Here is an 11,067-nt window from a genome sequence, read left to right as displayed (position 1 = left end):
TATCTTACATGAGTGGAAAGGTCTCTAGACTTTCATAGAGTTATAAATGATGTTACAATTGTGCTAACTGTTTAAGAAAATTTAAGGTCAAAATCTGAATTATACATATTTTAACGCAGCAACATTTTGTTTACCCTGCTACATAAAACAAGAAATACAAAATCAGGCTCTGTGAAACTGGGCTGAATGTGAACAGGACACCATTTTAACAAAACACAAACACACGTGTTTATAGTCACTTGATACACCATCGGGTGCTGGCTGTTAAATACAAAACTGCCAGTACGCGACGGTGAGTGACTTTTATTAATGCAGGCCCGTGTAAATAAACATGTGTTTTTGCTAATAAGAATGGACTTACAGGTCAGTTTAACCTGTCGTTATTCATGAACGAGTAACGATTTCATTATGGAGCTACTTGTGTTCATAAGAATTTCATATTTACTTGTAAATAAAAATAACTATAATAAAATCTGAATTCACAACTGTATCTTGTTGTCTATTTAGGTTAAAATGGCTTGCCAGAAAGCGAGAAACGGAGAGAGAGCTATATAAGCTTTCGGCTCTGCACTCACTAACAAATGAATATCAGAAACTCTAAATCAAAATTTTACGGCATTTTTGCTGACCACCATAGTCCGAATACCCCACCCAAACAGTAGTTGCTACTTCCGCCTCTGTTGCTTATCTCTTCGCTCTCCAGATCGTATCACTGATTCGGGAGAAACCTGCTCTATTTTAAAGCAGCTCAAATGTCAAACGCAGTGATCCACAAAGCAAGCCCGAGTTTAAGCTTCACCCACAAAACTTACACTTTTCTCCATTTTAGCGCCCAGAGCGGAGCACTGCACTCTTTCACGTTTACCTGCAAATCAGGTACACTCTGGGTTGCCAGATTGGGGGAAAAGACACCAGACATACTACAACTAAATGTAATCCCAAAACAGAATAAATAAAAATGATTATAGTTACATTACGTTTACAGTATAATGATAACGAACGTGATTTACAAACACTTGACAAATGTGTAAACCATATTTAATCATTTAGACACTAATCACAAATATATTTTACTGTTAAAAAATAAAAATATCCCAATCTGTGTCATGCAGTTTGTACAAATACAGTAAATTAATTAATACATTTTAATAAATATAATCTTCATGTGACAATCAATGCATTTGCTTAATTTTATTACATTTTAAATGTTAGTAATTTTGTAAATTCACAATTTAAAAATGTATTCTTTAAGTGTTAAATCTGCATTTCTGGAAGTCACTCACCTTTGTTCTGTGATGTGTTTTATTTCCTCTCACAGGTTTCTCTCAGGACTTCTCATTTCATTCGATTCACACAATTGCAGCCGTCCATCCACAAACATGGCAAGCAGAACAATCGCTAGGTATTGCATCACTATGTTAGCACTTCCACCAAAAGAACCGATCCATTCTTAAACTGATTCCATTCCTAATTCTTGGAACCTTGGTTCTCTACAGTGAACCAGCCCATGTGTCTACCAGTTTAGATGGGAACCAAAGATACATCATCAGCAAGGGTGCAGGGTTGCTCAGTTCCAGCCACATCTCCTGTAAACACACCTCACTAAACACAGAACCAAAAAAATCCACACAAACAGAGCACTTACCTGTTAATTTCCTATCATTTATTTAAATAACACTTTTGACCGTGTTCAGCCACACTGCACAATAATTTTTTATTGTATGCTCAATCCATTTGTGTTTATATTGACACACCCAAAGACATTAAGGTTCATGCTGAAGAATTTCTCATTGGTTCCAGGTGAGAACAAACTTGAAACACGCAGAATGTATGTTCTAGGATCAAGAGCAACCTGAGGAAATCAGATCGTGCCACATGATACAAAATTCTGGGATGCCCGAGCTGGTCTTGTTCCAATTAAGCATTCATCAGTCCAAATACCCAGGTGTGTTCTTCCTCCAGATATGGGGACTTGAGTCAGACTTGCAAAAGATTTACTTGTGAGCATCTCTGTGCTCCACCTGTAAGTGACTTCTGTAGACTAAAGGGACTTAGATATCCCAGAATACATTTAGCATAAACATTACAAACATGTGCTGCAGTGACACTGATGTGGTGTGTTAATATGTGCTGTTGTGTTATAAATGCTGTATATTAATTACACTTGAGGGAGCCCCTGGAGCAAAAACAAAACACCCCCCTGTTGCTGATTGGCTGGAGTAGTGTTTTAATGTTCAGTCCAAACCACTTTGTGTTTCCCATTTTTAGGCTTAGGCTTTTTAGCAAAAGTCACTTCATTACTCCTCTACACTGAGTTCACACGCTCCTCCTGATGCCTCTCTCTCTATAATCATCAAAATAAACTGAATAAATGCCTTTGTGCACAAATGACTACAATTATTTCATCAGTGAAATGGATCTTGAAACCTCTGAAATTTCTTCTGAGAAATTCTTAATCTTTTCTCACAGTTGCTTGGTTCAAACGGCAGGGCAGGTTTGGTTTCTAATCAATTTTGATTTGAGGAAGAAGTCTGAAGAGCAAAAAGCTACATTACATCAATTTATTTTCCAATCTCACCTGAGCCATATTTAGAGGTGGTTTAATATCTGATTCAAATTTGGATTTCTGAGTTTCACTGTGGAAGACTTTGTGTGGATTTTACTATCATGTGAAATTCCTGTACACTCCATCTTCATAAACACTTTTCAAAGCACTGCCTCTTCTATAAAATGAGAACTTGAGCTAAAGACAAGTAGCCCACCCTGTTCAGAAGCCACAGCAACACAACTACCATCTCAACAGGAATTGACTGCTTAAGTATTTGTCATAATGGGCAAGACTGGGTCATAGAAGATAGCACACACAAACACACACAACTTTTAAAGATAATGAGTTTGATCTAATTGACGTTTTTTCAGAGACTTTTACTTGTGCGCAGTCCTGGCTAGGTACAAAGAAAAAAGTCTCAGTCTGAAATAGCTCAGGAGCTTGCTGCCTTTCAGGCATGGAAAAGAACCAGCATCTGGAGGCATTTGGACGTTGGAGAGACCTCTGCATGTTAAAATGCATGAAACATGAGAAGGATGTTGCTGTATTCCTGCTCCATAGGTGGACAGGGGGAGTTGCTATAAAAACTGTAGATATCCAGATTTGTCAAAGTTGCCTTTAAGTTTCCTCACCCCAGGAACACACGTTCTCACCAGTTGCTGCTCTTTGAGCAGGTCCAGATCTCTTGGTTAGCTTTAGTGCATGCAGTGTTTTCAGCAACAAACATTTGTTGATCCACCTTGCTGCTTTACAACTGGAGACAAGCCACCTCCCTTTTCTGTTGTTGTCTGTTTCTAAATAATTCATAACCATGAACATGGTTCCCAGTTTCATTTTCCCAGGTACTGCTCCTCTTAACACCTCCACAGTTGCCTCGTTATAACAACAACTGATGTGGCTATGCACGCACATGCAACTGCTGTCCTAAAACACCAATCAGATTTGTGCCTTTGAGTCTTGCAGTTCGGACACTCTGCATTTGACTTTGAAGCCAAAATATTTCTCCGGATTTCAGGCAGCAGGATCTTCATTAAGTTTCTCTCTGCTTCAGCTCTGGCTTCTCCTTCATACGTCTCCATGATCTCCTCCATCTCCCGTCTGTGTCTCTCCTCCAACTCACACCTGTCCCTCTCTCTCTTCTCTTTCAGTCTCTTCACCTTTTCTTCCATTTCTGTCCTTCGCTCTAACTCTCTCTCCAGCTCTCGTTCCAGTCCTCTCCTTTTCTCTTCATCCATTTCTTCTTTCATTCTTCTCTCTAGGTCAGTTGTTCGGTCGTTAAGTTGTTTTATCTCTCCTTCGTGCTCTTGTACTGCTCCCTCTATCCTTCTCAGAGAGTTCTGCAGCTCCTTTTCATGTTTTTCTTTAATTTCTTTCTCTTCCTTTACCTTCTTTTCTTCCATTTCTTTCATGATCTTTGTCTCCATAGCTCTGATCTGAGCTTCTGTCTCCAGGTAGATCTCACTGCTGTAGAACTTCTCTCTGTTTCCTTCCACCATCGTCTCGATCTTCTCCAGCAGCTCTGCGACCTGAGACCCCTCTCCACTCTCCTTAATGTTGAGACAGTGAAACCTGTTCCCACATTTCTCCACAAGGCTCTGGACCTCCTGGTTTCCTGACTGGACAAACTCTTCAATCCTCTTCTCTTGGTCTTCATCAGTGACGGTGAAGAGGATCATGGTGTTCCTCCAGCATCTCTCTCCAAACATCTCCTCCATTTTCTGCACCATGTCTCTCTCCTCCCCTGAGGTCTGCTTCACTGGTATGACTAGGAGGAAGGCGTGGGGTCCTGGGGCCAACAGATGGACACAGAGTCCCACGTCCTGTCTCTGCTCGTCCAGAGAGAGTCCAGGCCTGAAATAGTCAGGAGTGTACACCACAGTCACCTGTCTCCCAGCCACCTGGCCCTGTCTGCTCTCACTCTGCTGCCTCACTGTAGACGCTCCAGCCCTGCTCCTCTCCTCTCGGCCCAGGAGCCTGTTTCCTGCTGCACTCTTCCCACTTCCAGTCCTCCCCAGCAGAACCATCCTCAGCTCTGATACACCACCAGACTCTGGAGGAGACGCTCCACTCACTGCAGATCAACAAGAATGAAGGGGTTCATTTATTACTGAGTGTGAGAGAATGGTTTGTCTAGAGAAATATTTCAGAAACTAAATGAATATGTGATTATTTACTTCTTGGAGGAAGTTCTTCTTTACTGTTTCTCCTCCTGAGTGGAGCTGGGTCTGGAGTCACTTCACTGACTGAGAAACCACAATAAACACATGTACTTGCAGACAGTTAATGCTGTAAACATGGTCAGAAAATGTGATCTATTTACAAACACAACTACTGTTTATTTACGGAATTGTGGCTGGAGCAAGACATTAAACATAAATAAATGTTTCATGTATATAAACGGCAAATCAATAAAAACAGAACATTCATTCGTTCATTCATTATCTGTAATTGCTTTTCCAGTTCAGGGGCGCAGTGGGTCCAGATCTTACCAGGAATCATTGGGCACAAAGCGGGAATACACCCTGGAGGGGCACCAGTCCTTCACAGGGCAACACACACACACACACACATTCACTCACACACTCACACCTACGGACACTTTGAGTCGCCAATCCACCTACTAACGTGTGTTTTTGGACTGTCGGAGGAAACCGGAGAACCCGGAGGAAACCCACGCGGACACGGGGAGAACACACCAACTCCTCACAGACAGTCACCCGGAGCAGGAATCGAACCCACAACCTCCAGGTCCCTGGAGCTGTGTGACTGCACCACCGTGCCGCCCAAAAACAGAACATAAAAATATAAAATAATCACTATACAATATATATTATATAAGAACCAATAACAAACTTTTAATCATAAATCAAATTCATAAATCCATTATTTCCTAAACTACACACCGCTATTCAGATCCATTACTCATAGGCAGTGTGGGATAAACTCATTCATTCATGTGTTTGAAAGTGTTTGAAGTGACCTGGTCAGTTACTTACACTCTGGAGGTCTCCACTCATTGCTGTGTCTCCTCCTGACTGGAATTGATGATGGAGGATGTGTTCTTTCCTGCAGCTGCTTGTTTCTCTCCTCTAGAAGTCTCTCTTTCTTTTTACAGCTGTCCACCTCTTTCACTGTGTCCTCCAGTAGAGACTCTTTCTCTCTCAGCAGTTTCCTCACATTCTCCAGCTCTGTGTCTTTCTCCTGAAGCTGTGTCTCTCTCTCCATTAGCCGTGTGTCTCCTTCTGTTATAATGTTCTGTTTCTCTTTCAGCTCTCTGCTCATTTGTTCTAATTGTTCTTTAGTTTCTGTAAGAAGTGAGTCTTTCTCCTGCAGCATTCTGTCCTTCATCTGAAGTGTCTCTGTGTTATTTGTCAGACGTTTTTCTTTCTCTTGAATGTGTTTGTCTTTTTCTCTCAGTTCTTCATTTCTCTCCATTAAAAGTCTCTCTCTGTCTTTAACAATGACATTCAGTCCTTTTAACTCTGCGAGAAACACATTAATAAAACACTCAGGATCAAACTGGTCATTGTCTTGATTTCACATAAATGTATACATATTTATAAATAGAAATAATGACTGTTTACTTATTACATTTAACATGTTGTGCTAAATTATGGCACATTTCATATTCTATGTTTCATTCAATATGTTCAATTAAAAAAACAAAGTGTGCATCTAAATCTGCAGTTTCTAACTTCATTGTAATTTACACTTAGAAAATAAAATGTGATTTGAGAAGAGTGTAAAAATGATATAAACACACTGGACTCTTCTGTTACTAAACAGAGAATTAAAGGTAGAACTATCTGTGACTTTTATTTTGTATCTTTTCATTACTCACCCGTCCTCAGAGCAGATTCCTCCATTTTCTTTCTCTCCTCTTCTGTCCATTCTCTGTGTCTCTGTAGAAGTGAATAAAACAGTGTGAAGGTTCATGTATGAAGTTAATATTGATGTGATAGGAACAATAACTGAGTCTCTGTTTAAATCACTGTTGAAGTGTGGGTCTGAATCACTGAGAGCTGAGATCACTAACAGTTCAGACTCTGAGGACTTTCACTGATTTAAACTGAGACTGTGTCTGAAAAACAGCGCCATTTAAAGAAACAGGAAAGAAGAGGCACAGACAATATTTAAATATGATGTGATCCAACAGAGTCAGAGGAGAAATGAACCTCCAACAAACAAAGTACATTCATCTAAAGACTCTGAACAACAACACGCTCTGCACCACTTTCACTACACTGTTTATGTCTACAGATAATATTAACTCTGATTATTATTAGATATTAGAAGATAATGTGCTCACCTGATAAATGTAGACTGTAGAGAATCAGATCAGAGACAAAATTAGAAGATTTAAATACAGAAAGTACATAATAACACAAACAGATTCACCTGTAAGTTCTGTATCACATGAAGACGTGTAGAAGCTCTAAGGAACTGTAACTGAACATCTGTTACTCTCTTAGTGTTTAAAATAATAATAATACTGCTCTGTTTCTGCAGTGTTTCTAGTTTGAGAGATAAAAGTAAAGAGCACTAAAACCTCAGCTCCAGACTAAAGAGCTCAGAGTGTGAAATCTTGTGTGTAGTTTGAGACGTGCTGCTCTGGAGCTTTAGAGAACTTCTCCTGATGGGTTCCTCAGTAAGTCTGACTTTCTGATCGTCTGAATCCTGTTTGATTTCTTCACTTCACTCTGTAATGAACACATTCTCTCAATATTTCAGCTGATTACTCGCTTCTATTTCATTATTAAAGTGTTTCCTAAACACGCCTCTGCGGTTAAACATTCGTATTCTATTAAGTTTGATCCGTATAAAATATTCTGAATCTCTCTTAGTATCAGTGTTTATATAAGTTATCTTGTGTGTGTGTGTGTGTGTGTGTGTGTAAATGTCCTCTTAGTCTCTCCAGGCTGCTGTGAGCTACACAGTGCATAAGTGTGTGAGGAACCTCTCTGCTGATGATGTTGAGCTGAACACTGCTCTGACACAAAGCAAAGCTCAATACATTCAGTCTCTACAACAAACAGCTTCTTCATAAAGAATCAACACAGCAGCATCAGAGCAGACATTTCTCTTCCACTCAGTTACACTCACCTCTGTGCCCCTGTGGAAGAGAATAATATAATGTGAATATTTCTTTAATATAATTATGACTTAATCATTATGTCTAAATCAGTTGAGAGTGATCATGACCATTCTGAAAATTCCATTTTGAAAACAAAAAAATCTCTGATGAAAACAGTAGATTTATAATATTTTATTTGTTGCATTGAAAAAACAGCTGAATTACAGCAGAAAGGGAAAATGATTTTACACACAGTTCTAATGTGAACAGGAGTAATTAATTAAAATTCATTAAGTTCCAGTTGTTTGAAACATGAGCAACTGATGAAACTGGATTTTATGTGAGAGCTTGACTTGCATTAAAATTCTTCGCTGACTTTATAAACTACACAAACTACGTCCAGTACTTTCAGTAGAAATACACAACATTCACTTACCTTCAAACTTCTCTAAAACATCAAAGAGAAAGAAAGATAAAAAGATGAAATGTTAGAGAGAAATGTGGACTGTACACAATATATAAACACTATAGACAATGTATTATTTGTAAAGTGTGAGAAAGTCCTGTCTCTCTTATTTACTGCAGCTCCGTCCGTTAGACTTTCAGTTCAGACCTGGGGTCATCAGTAACATCTGTGCTCTCAGACCAAAATGTTCAGGAGAACAAAGGAAAGTTTAGAAGAACACAGAGAGATCGATCTGAACCATTTTCACTAAAATAATAAACTGGATTTACAGGAGGTTCAGTGCAGACGTGTTTGAGAACTGAGAAAATGTGGACGTTGGTGAATTTAAAGTGAAGGAAAATGGATTATTGAGAGTGTGTTTACATTAATCAAAGCAGGGAAATGGTTTCGTTAAATTAAAGAGGGAAGTTTTCACGTCTAAAGACAATGTTTTTAAGATGGAAGCTATATCTGAGATGAGCTAATGCTAAAGCTAACACTGGATATTCAGAGCAATGCTAGATGCTGAGGAGGTGCAGGTGCATTGTGGGAAAGAATGTGAACAGTCTTCATTCTGTGATGGGAGACTTTATCAGGTGAATATTCCCTGAAAGAACTGAGGTCACTGTCTGATTTCTGGATTAAACTGTAATAGATGTGATACGTTTATAAACACAGCAGACATTGTGATCAGTGTGAGGAGGGATGAGTGATTTACTCACCCAAAAATCTGTGTAAAAGAAAAGAACAGAGCACAGTGTGAGATGAAACCAATGAGAAAACACTCACATCATTTACAAACACTACTTGAGAAACAGTCTTTAACACTTCATCTTCCTCTTCAGAAATCTCCTTTATTCATCTGTGCTGGAGTTTCTCATCCTTCGCTACTGCACCGTCACCCAATGCTTTCACTACAACTCCATGAAGATGTTCAGCTAAACGCTTAAACCCTAAACCTACAGCAGACTCTCAGCCTTATAGAAATGTTTCTGTTTCCACTACATTCATTACTTCATCAGGTGTTTCTCTCTTAACAGTCCTGTGCTCCTCCATCAACTACAGTAACGTATGAGTGATAGATTCTTGTTGTGGAGGAAAAGCCGCTCACAGAAACACAAAGCTACAACACTCCCAGAGTCACTGAGAGATGTGGAAGTGTGAGAATAAACAGCTTCTGAGGTTCTGCTCTGTTCTGTAGAAATGTCTTCACCTGGATGAACTAAATGTGTGGGGTTTAGGGAAGTGTTTACAGATGCAGCACAGATGTTGGGTCACAGTTAAATCTGACCTCTACATCAGCGTCCATGCTCCTCTAACAGACTGTGGACTTTATATAAACGTATATATGACAGATATCTCCCTGAGTGGAGATTTCTATCAGAAACAGAGTTACTGTTTATTTTACTGAAATGCTCCGTCTGTCCTTCACTCCACATTAACATCATTTATCCTCTGTGTGATTTACCTCCTGTTTCTGAACACAACTCACTTCTCAACATCTGTGTTTCTCACTTCTGTCTTTTCATGTTTTATTCTGAGATGAGACACTGATGATGAGGCTGAGTTTATACAGAGGGGAGTTCTGAGATACTTACACACTTCTACTGTACACTCCTCTGTTGTGTCTCCATCAGTGACCTGACACAGGTAATGTCCTCTATCTGACAGTGTGCAGTGTCTGATCTGTAAGGAGACGTTTCCTCTCTGCAGCTCCTGAGTGAACAGACTCACTCTGCCCTCGTAGCCCCGCCCCTCTGTCACCTGTCTGTTCTTATAGAGACAAACACACTCCGTCTCCCTAAACCACCTGATCTCCAGGTCAACAGCACTGACTTCAGGAGACAGGTGACAGGAGAGAGTAAAAGCAGAGCCGGGTTGTTCATCTCTTCCATCCGGTCCGATGAGTTTAAACTCTGTGGAAAAAAAAACACACACCAGGATGTTCACAGTTAAATCTGTTACAGGAAACAATCACAAATCAATATCAAACACTGATCAATATCTGAACATTTGTCTCACTGTTGCTTGCGGTCGCCATTTTCTCTCTTTATTTCCTCCTACAGCTTCAGACTAATGACCTCCTACAGAGAGAGAGAGAGAGAGAGAGAGAGAGAGAGAGAGAGAGATCTCATCAAACAAATTCTTTTCAGAAACCCCCCTAAATATATATGTTATGACATTTCTGTTGTTGCTCACCACAGTAATCAGTTTCCCCACAAATAGAAGCATCTAGTTCAGTCTCTGCTGCTCTTCTCTTCGCTCTTCTTCAGTCATATCACTGCTTCAGGAGAAACCTGCTCCATTTTAAAGCAGCTCAGATCCGCCCTTTTCTCAAAGACATTGATCCACAAAAACAGGCCAAAGTTTAAACCTTCATCCACAAATCTTACACAAAGTGTATGCGCAGAGTGAAGCACTTGGACTTCAGTTACTGGACTTTCACCTAGAGTGAGAGCTACTCTAGGTTGCCAGATTGGTGTAGGAGGCTCCACACTAACAATGTTACAGAGAATTAATAAAAGTAATTAAACCAATAGAAATTAAAAGTTACAATATGATGATTGTTAATGATGATTAATGATGATTATTAATATTAATGGCAATGTGCTGTCTGCACAACTTGAGAGCAGCTGGAGTTCTAAAGCACTGCCAGTATATTTAAACTGGATCATTGTATCCACAGATTTCAGTGGGGGCCAGTGTGGTCAATCATGTTACTACTTGATCGGATTATCGTGCAGTGATTAGTGAGCTGTAATGTTTGTAGTAGCAGCACAGCACAATTTACTCAAAAAAGTGTTGAATGGAGTGGAAAGAATCTACAGTTTTGCCCAAAATGTTTTGCGTGGATGCACAGAGGTAAGCACTGACTTCAAGTTAGGGAGAGTTACTGGATCATAAGAAGATGAAGTGAAAATATCCTTCAGGATATTAAAAAATACTCCACAAAACTGAACTGCAGGAACAGCAGCCCAGAAAACCTGGGACTGTACTTCT

General features: G+C 39.7%; 2 protein-coding genes across 2 annotated transcripts; both read right to left on the bottom strand.

The window, feature by feature from the left end:
* Positions 1-2,092: 2,092 nt before the first annotated feature.
* On the bottom strand, positions 2,093-8,254 carry LOC136676522 (uncharacterized). The gene is made up of 7 exons (XM_066653613.1): positions 8,236-8,254; positions 8,059-8,070; positions 6,858-6,871; positions 6,390-6,450; positions 5,545-6,030; positions 4,723-4,791; positions 2,093-4,619 (listed from the first exon to the last, which is right to left on the bottom strand). Exons 1-7 carry the CDS (start codon positions 8,252-8,254, stop codon positions 3,403-3,405), a joined length of 1,878 nt encoding a protein of 625 aa, XP_066509710.1. The 3' UTR covers positions 2,093-3,402.
* Positions 8,255-8,679: 425 nt separating this feature from the next.
* Positions 8,680-10,441, bottom strand: LOC136687405 (butyrophilin subfamily 2 member A2-like). The gene is made up of 4 exons (XM_066661790.1): positions 10,267-10,441; positions 10,090-10,151; positions 9,666-9,983; positions 8,680-8,797 (listed from the first exon to the last, which is right to left on the bottom strand). Exons 2-4 carry the CDS (start codon positions 10,106-10,108, stop codon positions 8,709-8,711), a joined length of 426 nt encoding a protein of 141 aa, XP_066517887.1. The 5' UTR covers positions 10,109-10,151; positions 10,267-10,441; the 3' UTR covers positions 8,680-8,708.
* Positions 10,442-11,067: the final 626 nt, after the last annotated feature.

This window comes from Hoplias malabaricus, chromosome 2, assembly GCF_029633855.1.
Source record: "Hoplias malabaricus isolate fHopMal1 chromosome 2, fHopMal1.hap1, whole genome shotgun sequence".
Classification (NCBI taxonomy): domain Eukaryota; kingdom Metazoa; phylum Chordata; class Actinopteri; order Characiformes; family Erythrinidae; genus Hoplias; species Hoplias malabaricus.
Note: the sequence above shows the minus strand (reverse complement) of the source record. Positions and strands in the feature narration are given on the sequence as shown.

Excerpts from the sequence above, each read along its gene's own strand:
- LOC136676522 (XM_066653613.1), bottom strand. Across the intron at positions 6,031-6,389 it reads GGAATCTGCTCTGAGGACGG|AGTTAAAAGGACTGAATGTC; the intron begins GTGAGTAATGAA and ends TGTTTCTCGCAG. Across the intron at positions 4,792-5,544 it reads TGAGTGGAGACCTCCAGAGT|TCAGTGAAGTGACTCCAGAC; the intron begins GTAAGTAACTGA and ends GTGGTTTCTCAG.
- LOC136687405 (XM_066661790.1), bottom strand. Across the intron at positions 8,798-9,665 it reads GGAGTGTACAGTAGAAGTGT|ATTTTTGGGTGAGTAAATCA; the intron begins GTAAGTATCTCA and ends TCTTTTACACAG.